This window comes from Ceratina calcarata, unplaced genomic scaffold (assembly GCF_001652005.2).
Source record: "Ceratina calcarata isolate Rehan_Ccalc_2016 unplaced genomic scaffold, ASM165200v1 scaffold53, whole genome shotgun sequence".
In the NCBI taxonomy this organism is placed as follows: Eukaryota; Metazoa; Arthropoda; class Insecta; order Hymenoptera; family Apidae; genus Ceratina; species Ceratina calcarata.
In genome coordinates, this window is record NW_017176451.1 from 172,141 (window position 1) to 188,942 (window position 16,802).

Sequence of the window (16,802 nt, forward strand, 5' to 3'; positions counted from 1 at the left end):
GATTGTGTCTGATACAAATAATTAAAAAGTACGTTTCGATTATTCTATGTAAATTAGATTTTTATAAAAAGTCGACTCTTAATAGGAATTTCTTATTTAGATCTGAATAAGGAAAATATCAATGGAGGCTCTTTGTATTTATGTTAATTTTATTTGTAAAGCGTGAAACGTAAAAGACAAAATTGTGTTCCAAAATATTGTATCGAGTAGGTATTTTTACGTCGATACAACAAAGAGACGAATTAAAAAGTCTCCATTATGACTGTGTATTTATAGATAGAATATTACAAATAAGTTTCATAGATGTATCGTAAATGGAAGAAATGGTAAAGCACGATGGGAGGTCTCTTGTTCATGTAGAATTTTTATGCCCACAAAGGCCCAATACATGTAATCCATCCATGCAGTAGTGAAGGTCAACGTGGAACCTCGTAGGCTGAATATTAACACATTCTTTCTTTACAGTTTCTTATTCTTTAATTCTTTTTCATTTTCCATACCTACATATGTATATCTATTGTACAGGACATTTTTGGCATAATTTTATACGCAAAAGCATATCAAATTTATGTTAAGGGCGATGTGCAATATACGTGTACAATTAAATGAATTACAATCTTTCATTGTATTGTATATCACGTTTAGTAAAACTTATTTAATAATATTCAGCTAGAGGCCGCAAGTACCCGAAAAATAATGAATGTTTTCCACTTATAGTGTTAGTCAATTTTACATCTCAGTGTACAGATGTTAAGATAAATGTTTTATGATATTATTTCTACTTTCTAGGATCCTCTAGCTTAATATTTATTTTTCGATACGCATGCTAACACGTGCAATACTACCTATGCCCCTCATTACGTTACAAACGTACTCGTTCTCCCATAATCTTGACCATTTTGGCGTACGTAGCAATTGTATAGTTGTATGAAATACGTATTAATAACAATGTACCGCCCCTTCCCCCCAAAATTTCTGGTTGTACCACATGTTACACACTTGAAACTGTCTGAAGAAATTTCTTACGACGCGAAATTTATAATACATATAACAGACGAAAGAATTTTTGCAGCATGAACGAAAAGTGAAAGTGAAGCAACGATTGTTTGAAGCTAATTTCCGCGTAGTTATTGTTTCACGTTGTAGGTATGCATAACGCGATCTGATAGTCAATTATAACCGTGTCATGAAATACATATGTCGGTTGCCAAATACAATATTCCTCCATAGGATATCACGTTTCGTAAAAATATTCAGAGTAAATATAAGCTCGAAGACGTCACTATCTCGAAACGAAAGAAAAATAAAAACAATGTAGCTGATTTGAGTGCCTGTACTTTACGCAAATATATATGTATTTCATATCTTTTTGGACACGAACATTTTTTCGGAAAATATTCACCGTGCTATCTTTTCTGGCTTATGCTTTCCTCCAATGGTTCCGATGATTGAATGTCATACGCAAACGAGATGAATGAAATTAAAATATATCAAAAGGTGGTAAAAATACGTAATGTCGACAGAAATAAAATAAATCGCGTCCTACTCCAGTGGAGTTTCATATCACAGAATACAATATTTTTTCAACGAGTGAGCCTTGAAATAGATAACCCGCATTTTAACTTTTCTATGTTAATTGTCAGTCAATATACATATGTATACTACATGTATACCTTTCTCTCTCTATATACACCTTTATTTAAATTAATAGTTATGAAACCAGTCTTATATGAATCGTGTAGGAAGAATTCCTGTTCGAACAAATTTATCTACCTTTCAGTAAAAGTATATTTCCATGTCTGGTAAAGACGGCTCTGAGCGGCTGACTGCAACAAGTATCGTTACCTCGTTACATTATACCTCTTGCACCAATTATAACAACTATTGTAAAATAGCAGGACTGTGCTTCACATCTATAACGAAAGAGATCATGATAATATGCTGTAAATTCAATAATCTGTTTTATTGGGTTTATCCCGATGTATTCTTCAGATGTTGCGAGGTCATGAAATTTGCCAAGTAAAGTTTATAGTGCGGGTGACCGCAACATCTTTTTTAGGCGAGCTGGCTCTTCCAGTTTGCGCTCTACGAACCAAGGACGTATAAGTAGGATGCGACAGATAGATACATAATTTCTACAGATAGATGAATAATTTCTATAGATAGATCATTTCGACAGATATATAGATAATTTCTGTAGATAGATTTGGTCCTATTTCAGCCCGTTTGGTACCATTTCGGGTCGTTTGGCTCTGTTTCTGCCTGCTTTGGCCCGTTTGCTACTATTTCGGCCCGTTTGGCCCTCATTCTGTCCATTTGGACCAATCAATCTAAATACTGCGTCGACTTCGTGTCACACAGAAAAATTGTAAAAATATTGCCGATAATAACAATTCAGAAACTAATTTCAATTAAACACTGATATTCATTAAGATATTAAATGCCAATTACTTTTATTCTTACTTCAAATACAAAATATGGCGTGCACTAATGAAAATAAAGTAATACAAGTGTGACAAAATTTGAAAATGATGGGTAATCTATTTTTGAAGTAATAATCTCGAATCAAGTATAAGGTTGATAATATCAGTGTTCTACGGTTACTATCGTGCTGGAAGAAAACATCGGCACCGGCATCGGTGAGTCTGAACGTCGGTACACGCCGAAGCAGTCATTCTGTGGGATTTCATGAATCTACCTTGCCGGTTCAAGTTTGTGTCCTGTTCTTGGGACGCGCGTTAACACAGACGTTAGCACTGTTTAGTAATCTCTCCTCGGTGTCGCTCTTTTCTTACAAAGTTCTTTATTAATTATATGAAAAGTTGTATGAAAGGGCAGAATTCGGGTGCAACTAAATGTAGTTGCACATTCTCAATAGAGAATAAAATAAATTCTATCAAAGTTTTACTTGAAAATTTTTGTATATTTACGTATGTACATATTACTTAAATAAAAAACGTTCATACCGTCGCGTAAAATATACAACTTGAAAAATGACTGCACCAATAAGTACGGCAATGGACAGCTTGTCAGCTGCACTTAGGTCCAACATAATCCCAAATCAAGAATATTTGCTGCAAGGATCAGTGTTGGACAGTGCTGTAGAAGTATTATTACACAGGTTACGTGGTTTATGTGATAATGTTGATACTGGACCAGAAACATTTAACGATCACGAGATGTGTTTTAGCATCAGGTGTGTAAAGCAAACATTATAAAAAGTGTCATTCGTAAACTAATATCATAATTTATTTTTTATTTCAGAGGATCGGAGCAGCCTCTACTTCTACGTGTGAGAAGAGCTTTGGATTACCAAGATATGCCTTGGCAATTACGTTACATCGGTCAACATGAATTAGGAGACAAATCAAGGCCAACAATTGTTAGAAGTAGTTTGGATATAGCAACTAGTAACACTGTTGTTGAATTTTTAACAGAACTTGGATGTAGATTAGATTTTGAATACATTGCACGCGGTTACATGTTTAGAAAAGGTAGAATGAAAGTTACAGTATCTAAGATATTTAAAATGGGTCAACAAGGAAAAATACCTGAAGGTATGGAAGCTATATCTCAGAGTTATTTAGTAGAATTGAGTGTTCTGGCTCCCAGTGGTCAAGATGCAATAGCAGAGGATATGAGAATTTTTGCAGAACAACTGAAACCTTTAGTACAACTTGAAAAAATTGACTACAAGAGACTTGTTCATTAACTGGATAACTAATTGCTAATTTAAATTATATTAGCTGTATGTGTATATTATACTGTGAAATTGTATGCATAATTTAAATAAAATGAAATGTAAATTTTGTCTATTTGTCTACTTGTTAGACTCTATCTCTAAATATAATTTTACATGTGCAATTGTGTAGAGCACGAGTAAAATAGAATCAACATAGAGTGTTTATTAATTTTCAAAGAAAATGTTAAAACCTGTTATCCTTTCCCAATTAAATAATTAAAATTAATTCACTTATAAAGATTAATTTCGTTACCGCTAAAATTTCTTTTTGCCATCTGAACGCCACCTACACCCTACGCCATCATTTCGTTAGGGATTTTTATGTGTGTGTGTACATTTGATGCATTTTGCTTTGCATTGCACTTGTTTGCATTGCAGTGTGTTCCAGTGTTTGCAGTGCAGTTTAAAGCTAAACAGAACAGTTGTGCCGTAGAATTATAATCCATTTATTAAACTTATATAAAAGAAATGTAAGTAAAGTATTAATTGCATTTATTTTAAAAATATGTATCACGACTGATTTGGGAAACTTTTACATACTTCCAAAATTACATGGCGTCAGTTTTTGTAGACCAACATTTCTATTTGTGTATTATTAAGAATACTAATTTTGAATAAAGTACATATCTATATTTATAAGTGATAAGATTAGAAAATATTTTGAATAATATAAAAGATCTGTTTACTGAAATGAATCATATGTGAAATGTATGTCAGATTTCTTTTTAGATTATTATGATTTTAATATGCCCTCACAAAATTAAAATGTATTGTTACATTGTTCTAAACGAATCTTCTAATATCTTTAGATACTTAAAATGTCGCGTTATCGTGAATGGAATCTTGCTTGCAAAGTTTACATTGGTAATTTGGGAAACAGTGCTAGTAAACATGAAATTGAAAGTGCATTCAGTAAGTACGGCCCGTTGAAAAACGTATGGGTTGCCAGAAATCCACCTGGCTTCGCTTTTGTGGAATTTGAGGATCCACGAGATGCTGAAGATGCAGTCAGAGGACTAGATGGAACGTAAGTGTCGTATAAAAGTTATGAAAAAATAATCTGTAAAAATTTTTGAACTTATAGAACTTAAGTGATGGCCAAATGATTGTATTTATATACAGACGCTGCTGTGGAACTAGAATGAGAGTAGAGATGTCCTCAGGAAGAAGTCGACATGGAGGTGGTGGTCGCAAACCTGGTCCAAGATATTCCAGGTAAGAAATTTCAAAATGTTAAACACCTAGCTTATAGCAACTCATTGAACTACAGGTGACTAAGTGTCTGACAAAGTAGGTATTACGGTGCAATTATTAAATAAAAATTTCGGAAAATGATGCACGAGTGTCAATTAATTTTCTGAAGCACAGCAGGTGTAAATTGATATTTTCCTAAAACTATATTGTACAGAAATCCTAGTAGAATCTATTATGTATTGCATTTATATTTAATCTTTTGTGTAGTATTTATTATAGATTTCATCATGTCATGTACCTTTTTAACAAACTTATAGGTCCAGATCTCATAGTCCCCATAAGAAAACACTGGCACGCTATCCAAGGTAAGATTTTTCATAGCTGATTTTATTGTCACTCTCAGGAGCGAGTATACATGAGATCAAAGTCAAACACAGCAACTAGTAGCACATGAGCAGTATAAAGTATACAACAATTTTTCTTAATTTTTTTTTAGGTCTTGGTCAGGAAGCCCACCGAAATCTTCTATTAGTCGACATTCCAGGTAATCTTTTTTTACCAAATACTTTTATTGCATTTTCAGATCCTAAGAATAACCAATCTACAAATCACAAGTAGGTATTTGCAAGTATTGCTTGTATTGCAATCGTCGCAATTTTGTATGCTGAATCACAATTACGTATTGCATACTTGCTTTACATAATTGAATTCTATTTTGCACTTGAGATATCAGAGTATGACCTTAATAAACTGCGATAAATACAGAAGACCTGAAGTGAAGCATCCATATAAATTTGATTAATTGCAAGTAAAGTATTTTTTTCTGTGCATTAGAGTGGACAGCCTGGGATAAATTTTCAAGTGAAATATTCCTATTAAGATACGTAGAACATATGCGGTTTTGTGAATTTGCATTAAAACAAACATAAAAATAAAGATAGTGGCCAGGAGTATGATAACTGTGATGGTTACATTAGAAAAACTGACGTTTACAGATTCTACCAGTGTCAGCTCCTAGCTCTTCGCGTCTCCCCGCCACTACTACTACTACTACTACTACTACTGCTGCTACTACTTCTACTACAGCCACCATGAAAAAAGTCTAGCAATCAAAACTGAACAAAAAAAGCCTGTCTACCCTAACTTCCCAACCAGTTACCATCAGTCACCAGTCACCGGTAGGAGCCAAATCGTCCGTCAATTGACAGTTCAATGCTGTCAATCTGTCCATTCCCCTTCAAAAAGACTTCTTCGGGCTACCTCTAATGGCTAGGAGCATGGTGAATCCATCGAACAGTCGACACGCTATGAACGAATACTACTTCTATCAAAATCTCGGCACGCCAATCTGTCCATCCCAACTTCTACTACTACTACTACTACTCGTCAACATCACGTTAAACTTAGCCGACAACGCGACCGCCACTTCTCTTCGACTGAGCAAAGCAAAATGACACCTACACACCATCCTCTCACCATCCAACCAAGTATCACTACTGCTATATGTTCACAGTTGTCTGGTATTTCATCGATCTCCAAAGATTTTTTATCTTTTTTTTAATGTAATTAATAGTAGTCACATTCTCTGTGGTCCAGTCATAAATCGGTTATGCGTATTCAATATATCTCTTTCGAGTGGAAAGTGAAAACACTGACTATGATACCTATTCTTAACTGCTTTTGTGATGTATTTTTGCTACACATTGGACCACAGAACTGCCGCTTGTTGCAAGATTACTTATCATTATGTTTTATCTGTTCGAAAAGCTACACGATGTATTGGGTTTATATTGCTGTGTAAAAATTACTTATTCTTCGTGTAGCTTTGTAGCTTATTTACTTATGAAAATATCAGTATTTATCTTTTCGGACAGATTGTATCCATTTATCATTACATATATGTATAAATAACATGTACTCTAACAGGAACATTACATAATACCGCTAATGATAACAGTATTATACTTTAGACAAAATACATAGGAAGTTGTGCATTAATAAAGTTATTTCTTTTGGATTTAGTTACAATGATTTAACACATTTTTTTACTATTTTAGATCAAAGTCTCGTAGTCCACGCAGGAGATCTCTGACTCGCAGCCGCAGTCGAGACCGTCGTTCTCGTTCGGATTCCTGTGATAGACGGTATTAATATAAATCGAAATTACAAAAGAAACGAAAGCCAGATCATGTCTTGCTTTTATGAAACGAGGGAAGTCCTCAGTTTTTTAAATACTTGTTCTTTATTTACTTGCAGTTAAGTGTTAAGCGTTTAAAAGAGTGCACTGACTGCTGAATGGAAGAGAAAATATTTTGTATCTAAATAAGTAAGAAGAAGACGTGTAATGTAACAATTACTACCATGATTTGAGACAAATGTATGTGTATGTACACGGCTAATAATGTGAAACAGTTCTTTTATGTTGTATTAATTATTTTGTACCACTTTAAGACTTTAAAATAAAAGTATGATTCTTTTTGTATAGTAACTTAATGTTTATTATGATACGAATAATATGATGATATCATAATACGAATAAATAAAGTGATGATAATTTTGTTGTTAGTTTTTTACACCTTATATAACTATATTGTTATATGAGAATTGTACTGCTTTCTATTACATTTTTAGTATTTGCGCATACAATATACTTTCTTATATTGATGTTCCTGTCCATGTCCACATCATGTATGTATGTATGCATATTTGCACAAAATGAGTCAACATAAGGTGTTTATCGATTTTTATAAAAAGTGGTATAATATTACCATTCTCTCAATGAATAAATGAAGCATTTCTAAATTTTCATTTTCTGTGTACTACATAACAATCTTGTTATAATTATTAAAATAAAATGAAATGTTTTAGCATCAGAGTAATAAACGTATACTATTAAAATAAATTATTATTCTCAAAATGAAAGTTAATAAAGCTATCAAATGTATGTTTTGAAGAACGCTCCGTACTTTGAAAATGCACTATTAAAAGCTTTCGTTTGACTAAAAGGTACTAAAGGTAGGGGCGATAACAGTACACCAGTGCCATCTTAGAAAGACCACAGAAGATCAACGCTACCGCTACACACACCACCATTTTGTGAGCATTTCTACTTACTTGTGCAGTGCAGTTGAACGGAACGTGTTGCGGAGCCACAAAGTTCATTTAATTAAATCTACACACAAAAATGTAAGTATAATACAATATTTTGTTAAAACTATATATACATTTGTCCATTTGTACTCATTTATAAAGATATCCTAAAAACGATTCGCGAGAATACTTCCAAAATCCCATGGCGTCGCTTTCCATTCCGACAGATCTTAATCTTTCACGTTATTTATATATCAACGGGAATAAAGGCGCCAAAATAAATAGACGTGAGTTTAGATGCGGTAACGATGTAGCAAATGATCTGCGTAATATGTTTGTTCGTTTAAATTAAAGCGTGTCTTTTAACACAGCGTAATGAGTCCCTGTTACTGCGGTAAATTAAGAGCACAACATGGCGGTATTCCGACTTTCTCTTTTCAGTATAAGCAATGAAATTTCGTGGCTAGTATTGATTATGAATTACCGAGCTTATTACGTAAAGTTAATTTGAATGTGAAGGAAGCGCGCTCAATATGTACGTCAGGTCTAAATAGCGTTGCAAGTAATGCATGAGGGCGGTATTATTTTCGTCGCCGGTCGATATCTTTTTAATATAGGTAAACTGATAGTGGGTGTTCATTTACATATTCTTGTCGACTGTTGAATTCTTTAGATCTACCAAGGGCACTGTATCTATTTATACAAAATACATATAATTATATGTTTTCATTTGTAGGCATTGAATATACTTTAACCTTAACACAAGCCAAATCTACTATTCCCAGATACACAAAATGTCACGTTACCGTGAATGGGATCTTGCCTGTAAAGTTTACGTCGGCAACTTAGGAAATAGTGCTAGTAAACATGAAATTGAAAGTGCATTCAGTAAATATGGACCACTCAGAAATGTATGGGTTGCCAGAAATCCACCTGGTTTTGCTTTCGTTGAGTTTGAGGATCCACGAGATGCTGAAGATGCAGTCAGAGGACTAGATGGAACGTGAGTATGAAATATATGAACAAGGAAAATGTTACATGAAAATTTTTGCATTATGATCAATGGTCTAATAAATTTTTCTTGTACACAGACGTTGTTGTGGAACAAGAGTGAGAGTAGAGATGTCCTCAGGAAGAAGTCGGCGTGGAGGTGGTGGACGTAGACCCGGTCCTAGATATTCCAGGTAAGAAATCTCAAAATATTAATTATCCACATTTTACAGCATCATTTGAGCTACTGCAGATGGCTAAGTGTCTTGCCAAGTAGGTATTACAGTGCAATTATTGAACAAGAATGTCAAGAAATGATGCACGAATTTCGGTGAATTTTTAATGCACAGCGAATGTGAATTCATACATATGAATATATATACATACATACATGTTAATGTATGTATATATTTTTTTTTAATTATTTTGTAAAGGAATGCGGGTAGAATATATTATTATGTATTGTATTTATTTGATCTTTATGCTCTTCTGGCTAGTACTCTTATATAATTACACATTCAGTTCTGTATTTGTTCAAACAAATGTAGAGGAATATGTGTAAAGTAACATAGAGAGAAATTTTTTTAAGATTGTAGAAATATTTTTATGTAAAGATATAAAAGTAGCCGAAGAGCAATTAAACACATTGCATGGAAAACCTAAATGGGAGATGGTAGGGCAAAGTTTTAGTTTTGGCAGTGGTAATGATTTCATTTAGACGCTCATGTTTCCCACTATTCAAAAATCACCTTGTGAAGATGCTTAGCAAATAATTGAATTTCACATGCCCATATATCTTATTGACAAATTTATAGGTCCAGATCTCGCAGTCCCCGTAGGAGATCACTGGGTCGCTATCCGAGGTAAGATTTTACTGGCCCTGTTCACCGCAATTTTCAGGTGCGAGTACACAAAAGAAAAAAATCAAAGCGAAACACGGCGATCGGCAACATAAAAGCAGTGTAATGCATACGATATTTCTTCTTAATTTCTTTTAGGTCCTGTTCCAGAAGTCCACGCAAATCATCGATTAGCCGATATTCCAGGTAATCTAATATTACTTCGTAATTTTATGAAATTTTCAGGGCCTTACCAAGTACAGCCAATCTGCAAACTACAAGTAGGTATTTGCAAGTACCGCTTGTATTGTGATCATCGCAATTTTGCACGCTAAGTCACAATATAGTCGTGTAAAAGATGTAGAATGAATTCTATTCAAAATTGATTGGACATGAGTACTGCGTAACTATCGTGATAGACGGCCGTATAACGCTTAATTGATTGGCATAATTTGGAGAGGACAGAACTAGAACGATCTACGATAAACGGAATTGTGAAGAAATAATTCAAGAAAAAACAGATTTGAGATCAAGATTTAGTTGGCAACTACGAAGCTCGTTCCATGCATAAAGAGTAACGTCAATAGCAAATAAGTAAATCATAGGGGTGTCTGGTGTTAAATCATGTTTATCATTTCAATTTATTTTTAATGCTTATTGTTTCTTCTTTAGAATACAATTAATTATTACTTGTTGCGAGTGCTTGCACTTATTTGGTATCTGAAAGATATTTCTGATCATTGTATATGGATTTTTTTTTCAGAAAGCATCATTTTATTTGGACGTAATTTTTAAACTCTATTCAGATGCCGAATGAGGTCCAAGATTAAATTAGTTTATTACATAGTAAAGAATTTGAAAATTGAATTGTAAGAATGTGCAAATAATTTAATTGCACTTTATATTCTAGGTAATTCTATTTGTCGTACACGCATCGGAGCAGCTTTAAATTCTATATTAATTACGCTTTACGTGCTAGCTTTACGAAACTGAAATTCATTTCGCACTACAGATATCGAAGTACGATTTTAATGCACTGCACTATGCGTTACGATAAATACATAAAGGATAAATTGAGGCTATACATCCATCATATAAATTTAATCAATCAACTGCAAGTAGAGTCTTCTTTTATATTCATTAGAGTGGGCAGTCTAGGATAAATTTCAAGGAAGCATTCGCTAATAAGTGAAATATGTGCAATTTTGTGAATTTGGATTAAGAGATATGTTGAAAACAAAAGAACTCGTGTGTACCGATAGTGGCCAGGAGTATGATAACTGTGATGGTTATATTGTTAAAACTGACGTTTGCAGATTCTACCAGCGTCAGCTCCTAGCTCTGCTCGTCTCCCCGCCACTACTACTGCTACTACTACTACTACTACTACAGCCACCGTGAAAAAAAGTCTAGCAATCAAAACTGAACAAAAAAAAGCCTGCCTGCCCACTAACTTCCCAACCAGTCACCATCAGTCACCGGTAGGAGCCAAGTCGTCCGTCAGTTGACAGTCCGATGCTGTCCGTCAGTCCGTCTGTTCCCCTTCAAAAAGACTTCTTCGGGCTACCTCAACCTCTAGCGGCTAGGAGCATCGTGAATCCATCGAACAGCCGACGCGATATGAACGAATACTACTTCTGTCGAAATCTCGGCGCGTCAGTCCGTCCGTCCGTCCCAACTTCTACTACTACTACTACTGCTACTACTACTACTCGTCAACCATCACGTTAAACTTAGCCGACAACGCGACCGCCACTTCTCTTCGACTGAGCAAAGCAAAATGATCACCACCTACACACCATCCCACCACCACCCAACCAAGTACCACCACCACCAACCACCACTACATGTTCACAGTTGTCTGGTATTTCACCGATTTTCAAAGATTTTTTATCTTTTTTTTTAATCTAATTGATGGCGGTCATGTTCTCTATAGTCCAATGATAGTATTTACATTTAGTCGAGAAATTCCGTGAACAAACACTAGTTGCATTTTTTCCATGTTTTAATAATATGTATACATTGGACAAGAGAACTGTCGCCCTTTACATATAATATGTATTTATCGTTATATGTATAATATATGAGAAACTATATATTATACGTATAAATAACAGTTACTTGTAAAGACTTAATTTAACTAAATTAATCCTACTTTCGTTTATTGGTTTCTCATTATTGGTGAGATGTCATTTTGTATTAATTATTGTGTCTAACTAGTTTTATCACCCTTTAGGCAAATAGGAATTAGCCAAATCCTAATTCTATTACGATTGCTTTGCGATCGTTTTCGTACCCATGTGTTTAACGCGCGGCGTACTGTTTCGTCTCATATATTACCCTATACGATATTTGAGTTTTGTATATTATACATTTCAAATTATATATTAAACATCTATGCATTTCATATCGCGCATTTTTGACATGAACACTCATACATATCGTTCATAATCGTGAAACTTGAGACGAAGTAGGGGTCGTGCATTAATGAACTGTTTTTGCCGTTTTAGCAACAACAATCTAAAATGTTTTTCAATATTTTAGGTCAAGGTCCCGCAGTCCCCGCAGGAGATCACTGACTCGTAGCCGCAGCCGAGACCGTCGTTCTCGTTCGGATTCCCGTGACAGACGGTATTAACATTTCTACAAATTAAACATAACATAAAAAAAGAAAAAAGCGAAATGTTGAAGCGAAAGTCCTTTTCGTGTCAACTTTTATAATGTTCAACGTGGAATAAAAAAAACATTATTGATCCGATGTATGATCGTTGAACAAAATTTAAAAAGAAGCAAATTCATATTAGATACTTGTAATGAAAAATCAGTAGTTTGCCATTTAAAAGATGAAAAAAAGACTATCTGTGATATTACATTGATTCAAATAATCTTACAGTAGTTTTCCTTTGATGCATCAATTATATCTTCTTTGCATTGAAATTACGGCTTACAGTAAAGAGCAGCGAAATTAAGTTGTGTGCTAAGTTAATATTTTCTAAGTGTGTGTTCTCTTATTTACTTACAGTTAGGTGCTAAAAGTATCAAGAGAACGGACCGACAAAATGTGCTGGAAGGAGGACAAAAAGAAAACCAATTTTATATGTACATAAAGAAAAACAAAAAATATAATCGTTACCACGCGTACATACTTGGACGAAGCAATGATAATAATAAAGAGAAGACGTTTATTAAGGATACGGAACGATCATGCAATCAATATGTTTCGTATTTGACTCGTTAACTTTGTACACAAGATAAAACAAGGCAAATCCTGTGTGTGCATAAATATGTTGATATTAGAACACTTCACACGCGAGTGCGTGTGATCAGTTACACATACGCGTTATAGTCTTATAAACATTATATACGTATTGTACACGGCATATAAAAAATTCTTTTGTGACTCGAGCTATTCTAATGGAATGACGAATCATTACGAAATGTGCTCATTGCTCTTATAAAGTGTACAAGGTGAGACGAATTCGGTTGCGATCGAGAACGTTTTAGTAACGATATGCATAACGGTGAGTGTTAAACTCGACGACAAGGCATCATCAGCGACTCGAAGCTGCAGAGACATTCTGGTGTGTAGAAGTACATGGAAGAAAAGGATAATGAAAGACGGTCGCTTCTTTCGTTGTATTAATTATTTTGTACTCTTACAAATTTAAGACTTTAAAATAAAAATGTATCGTATAATTATTTTGGCTTTCCTATTGCAATAGCAATTTGATGTTTATTAATAGGAATAAATAAAGTACTGGAGTAAAAAGAAATTTAATGTTTGTTTATTCTTTGCATTATAATATACAACCCACGGAGAAATTAAGTTGATCGGTGTCAATGCTAATCACAAAGTACTCCTTTCAAGTGTGAAAAATTTATAAAAATATTCTAATTCAGACGAATGATACATTTCCGAAGTGCAGACAACATAATCGAACGCTGTTTTGGCAAAGGTGGTAATCTCTTATGGGTAAGGCGAGGTTTTCATCTAAAATCTTCAAAATGTTTAAATAAGACTTGAATGCTTCTTCGTGGTTTCCTTCTTCGAGATTCCTGGAGGCAACTTTGAAAATTGCATCCGTGTCTTGTAGGGCTTTCAATCCTTTCAAAATGTTCGTGCTCTTTCCACATTTTGAGCATCTAATCATAAACTCCTCCGTATCTGTTTTTATAGGTAAAATGTTCCCACATTCTTTCCCCGTTTCGCATTTAAATCTGAACGAGAAAAAAATTAACTTGCAGCAATTTACGTGGTAAAAACAAATAAGTAATAAACGTTAGCTTGATTTTAATTTTTATTTTAATTAACTGATACCTTAGAATCGTCGGATCAATTTCTTCTAAAAGAGGCCAATGTCCCGCACACGCTTCACAGTTGCAATCGAACCAGTATTGCCATCTCAGCTTCCTTTTCCTTTCCGTTTCGGGAGTAATTGTGAAAATTGGGCCATAGTTTTCCGATATCTCTTCACCAGCAGAAATCGAGCGTATTGCTCGTACAATCATAGTAATACCGTTAAAGTACCTGTAGATCCCAGCATGGAAAAATTTAAATATTTGTAAATCATATTACAAGATGATTCACTACCTGATAACTCCAGGATTACACGAATGATTAAATAATGCTATTGTACTGTAAATTCCGCCAGCGATGAAATTGCTTTTAGATTTTTTCATACTCTTACTGCCCTTCGGTATAATTAATTCCGATATCTATATTAATAAATTATTTAATTAGAAGTTTACTCTGCGACTGCCGATACATTCGTCGGGTCAAGCATGTAATTTACTTCATGGGAATTAAATTGTAGCAGCATTAAACTGTGCAGTAGCAAACCGCCTATCCACAATTCAACCTCGGATGGTGTATGTCCCGGTGCATCTGGAGTTTTAACGTCTTCTGGAATATAAGAAGTCTTTTTCAAGAGCCTCAATAACCAAATAGCTATATAGGTCCTGTGCAGGAGATCTTCTGCTGTCCTTTCATCCTCATGGGTTACTGTACACATATGGAAAAAAAGATTAGACGTTTTGGGCTAAACTGAGAAAGGATTACTTTATTACGTAAAATCAGAATATTAGGACACTGCGGACTGGCCACGAGAATTCTTGTAAATATGTAATATATAATAAATTTAAAGGTCCGCAATGTCCTTCATTTGATTAGGGAGCGTTTTACTAATTTTTATAATACTGGTTTAGATATTGATTGATTAATTACATAATCCACAAAAGGTTTCGAAATCATCTGATCGATACGGCCGTTCCACGGAGACTTCCAATTTACTCGCCATATTTTTCATCTTCTCTTTATGTTTCATTAACTCGTCGAATGGTTGTTTGGTGATCACCCTTAAAGCTAGGAAACAGTTTATGGAGGTTCGCGAAATCCATAAATCAGGCAATATTTTGCATTCGATCTCGTGGATCTTAGCATCCTTGTCTCTGCACGATATACTACAATACGCTATGCAACTGCACGCTGCGCAAGCTGCTGGTAGAGGCACGAATATTCTTGTGAAACAGTAATGACAATGAGTGAGCCTGAAATGAAATTATTCTCTGATCTTGTATGTTAAATATAAGAATAGAATGCTCGATCTCTTCTAAATCTAACTGTTAATGATTAAAACTTGGCCATACCTATATTCTGCCAACAGGAACGAACAGTATGGATTCTCAATCGCTATTATTTCGCCCGGTTCGATATCTTTTGCAGCTACAGCGTGTCTTCCTATGTCACCACCCTCGTCTCTGATTTCAACAGCTTCGGTGCAAGAAGGATACAGAGGATTACAGTTTTCAATTTGTGGAGTTAATTTTTTTACTTCGTGAGGCTTTTCCTTCTCGACTTTTAGCTGAGTCGTTTTCGGTTCCTTTCGCGCTAACTCGTTACCCTTATCTATCACTGCGAGCATGACTCGTATATCTGCCTCGAGTTTCAGCTTCTTTTCCAATAGCAATTTCGACTCATCTAAAAATTTCAAAGCGCTCCTAAACGCCAGCACGGCTTCATCGTGTCTCTTTAATCCGAGCAAACATTTAGCGCGTCTCTCCTCGAGTTTGTACAATAATTCCTTTGGATATCCGACGCGTTTGGCTTCTTTTATATCAGTCAAAGCATGATTGTGTTGCTCGAGATGGTAAAGCGTCGCTGACCGATTCCCAAATATAACGCCCAAGTCTGGAGAAACGAGACGATTCTTTTAAAGGGACATAGACCATGACACAGAGGTGAGCAATTTAAAATAACATCGATGAGAACAGTAAACGAGCAACCTTGAACTTAAAGAACATCGATGTGACGATTAAATCATTATTATACAATCGATGCGATAAACCGATTCTTGGTGACGGTATAATTCACGCGACTACGAAGTGGAAAGTGTGCTGATTCTCGCAAGGACGATAAATTCCCCGCGAAACAAGCGACGCGTTTTAAATAGCGTTAAATAAATACGCTGTGATAGCATCGAGGATCATTAATTACCTTCCCGAGGTGCCAACAGGACCGCGTTCGAGTACGTTTCCAACGCCTTAATGAATTCGCCGCGGCCGAAATACTTGTTACCGAGCTCCTTCAATTGCCCAGCCTTTTCCTTGCTCTTCAGCAGTGGCTCGACGTCTACGTCCAACGACAGACCATAAACCTCCGGATAATTCAGCACGAAATCGATCCTCTCCGGATTCGTGTCCAGAGCGATGAATCTTCTCATCTGCTGCGCCGAGAACGCATTTTGCAACTCGGAGAAATTGGACTGGAAGTAGTCACTGATCTCGTCATCGTTCGACATTTTCCCACCTCACGCCTCTGATCGAAATATTTTCTAGCAGGAAACTCTTTAATTTATCTCACAGATTCGCAATAATTAGTTTATACGTTTAGGGCTCATTATATGATTTACAAATTTTTTCTCAATCCTATGAAATTGATCAGACGGATA

The 16,802-nt window shown here is 35.0% G+C and overlaps 4 protein-coding genes across 15 annotated transcripts; 3 read left to right on the plus strand and 1 right to left on the minus strand.

Annotated features, from left to right (window-relative positions):
• Positions 1-2,536: 2,536 nt before the first annotated feature.
• Positions 2,537-3,813, plus strand: MED18 (mediator complex subunit 18). The gene is made up of 2 exons (XM_018030581.2): positions 2,537-3,196; positions 3,265-3,813. The coding sequence occupies exons 1-2, from the start codon at positions 2,994-2,996 to the stop codon at positions 3,710-3,712; spliced, it is 651 nt and encodes a 216-aa protein (XP_017886070.1). The 5' UTR covers positions 2,537-2,993; the 3' UTR covers positions 3,713-3,813.
• A 212-nt stretch (positions 3,814-4,025) lies between these two features.
• LOC108628593 (RNA-binding protein 1-like) lies at positions 4,026-7,424 on the plus strand. Of its 6 annotated transcripts, none has more exons than XR_001916799.2 (7): positions 4,030-4,212; positions 4,552-4,769; positions 4,865-4,957; positions 5,254-5,301; positions 5,433-5,480; positions 5,932-6,114; positions 6,994-7,081. XR_001916799.2 is itself a non-coding variant. In XM_018030622.2 (7 exons), the coding sequence occupies exons 2-7, from the start codon at positions 4,561-4,563 to the stop codon at positions 7,194-7,196; spliced, it is 489 nt and encodes a 162-aa protein (XP_017886111.1). In that variant the 5' UTR covers positions 4,038-4,212; positions 4,552-4,560; the 3' UTR covers positions 7,197-7,424. The 6 variants fall into 6 exon arrangements, 4 of the variants coding, with proteins under 4 accessions (XP_017886114.1, XP_017886110.1, XP_017886109.1 ...); XR_001916797.2 differs by having other exon boundaries at positions 4,031-4,212; positions 5,932-6,456; XM_018030622.2 differs by lacking the exon at positions 5,932-6,114 and adding an exon at positions 7,193-7,424 and having other exon boundaries at positions 4,038-4,212; positions 6,994-7,080.
• Positions 7,425-7,987: 563 nt separating this feature from the next.
• On the plus strand, positions 7,988-13,554 carry LOC108628594 (RNA-binding protein 1-like). 7 transcript variants are annotated; one of them, XR_001916800.2, is made up of 7 exons: positions 7,988-8,122; positions 8,812-9,029; positions 9,118-9,210; positions 9,832-9,879; positions 10,015-10,062; positions 11,172-11,719; positions 12,400-12,487. XR_001916800.2 is itself a non-coding variant. In XM_026816568.1 (6 exons), exons 2-6 carry the CDS (start codon positions 8,821-8,823, stop codon positions 12,491-12,493), a joined length of 492 nt encoding a protein of 163 aa, XP_026672369.1. In that variant the 5' UTR covers positions 7,988-8,122; positions 8,763-8,820. The 7 variants fall into 7 exon arrangements, 6 of the variants coding, with proteins under 6 accessions (XP_026672369.1, XP_017886115.1, XP_017886116.1 ...); XM_026816568.1 differs by lacking the exon at positions 11,172-11,719 and having other exon boundaries at positions 8,763-9,029; positions 12,400-12,493; XM_018030626.1 differs by lacking the exon at positions 11,172-11,719 and having other exon boundaries at positions 12,400-12,493.
• A 64-nt stretch (positions 13,555-13,618) lies between these two features.
• LOC108628592 (SET and MYND domain-containing protein 4) lies at positions 13,619-16,796 on the minus strand. Its single transcript, XM_018030619.2, has 7 exons — positions 16,349-16,796; positions 15,502-16,042; positions 15,080-15,402; positions 14,649-14,857; positions 14,447-14,571; positions 14,174-14,383; positions 13,619-14,073 (listed from the first exon to the last, which is right to left on the minus strand). Exons 1-7 carry the CDS (start codon positions 16,650-16,652, stop codon positions 13,752-13,754), a joined length of 2,034 nt encoding a protein of 677 aa, XP_017886108.1. The 5' UTR covers positions 16,653-16,796; the 3' UTR covers positions 13,619-13,751.
• Between the last annotated feature and the right edge of the window lie 6 nt (positions 16,797-16,802).

What these genes read in the sequence shown, in the direction of transcription:
- MED18 (XM_018030581.2), top strand. Translation starts at nt 2,994, where the DNA reads ATGACTGCACCAATAAGTACGGCAATGGACAGCTTGTCAGCTGCACTT. An exon ending in GAGATGTGTTTTAGCATCAG is followed by an intron (nt 3,197 to 3,264) that starts GTGTGTAAAGCA and finishes TTTTTATTTCAG; the next exon opens with AGGATCGGAGCAGCCTCTAC.
- LOC108628593 (XM_018030620.2), top strand. Translation starts at nt 4,561, where the DNA reads ATGTCGCGTTATCGTGAATGGAATCTTGCTTGCAAAGTTTACATTGGT. An exon ending in CCTGGTCCAAGATATTCCAG is followed by an intron (nt 4,958 to 5,253) that starts GTAAGAAATTTC and finishes ACAAACTTATAG; the next exon opens with GTCCAGATCTCATAGTCCCC. An exon ending in TCTATTAGTCGACATTCCAG is followed by an intron (nt 5,481 to 5,931) that starts GTAATCTTTTTT and finishes TGACGTTTACAG; the next exon opens with ATTCTACCAGTGTCAGCTCC.
- LOC108628594 (XM_026816568.1), top strand. Translation starts at nt 8,821, where the DNA reads ATGTCACGTTACCGTGAATGGGATCTTGCCTGTAAAGTTTACGTCGGC. An exon ending in CCCGGTCCTAGATATTCCAG is followed by an intron (nt 9,211 to 9,831) that starts GTAAGAAATCTC and finishes ACAAATTTATAG; the next exon opens with GTCCAGATCTCGCAGTCCCC. An exon ending in TCACTGGGTCGCTATCCGAG is followed by an intron (nt 9,880 to 10,014) that starts GTAAGATTTTAC and finishes AATTTCTTTTAG; the next exon opens with GTCCTGTTCCAGAAGTCCAC.
- LOC108628592 (XM_018030619.2), bottom strand. Translation starts at nt 16,652, where the DNA reads ATGTCGAACGATGACGAGATCAGTGACTACTTCCAGTCCAATTTCTCC. An exon ending in CGAAACCTTTTGTGGATTAT is followed by an intron (nt 14,858 to 15,079) that starts GTAATTAATCAA and finishes ATATGTGTACAG; the next exon opens with TAACCCATGAGGATGAAAGG. An exon ending in TGTAATCCTGGAGTTATCAG is followed by an intron (nt 14,384 to 14,446) that starts GTAGTGAATCAT and finishes TGGGATCTACAG; the next exon opens with GTACTTTAACGGTATTACTA.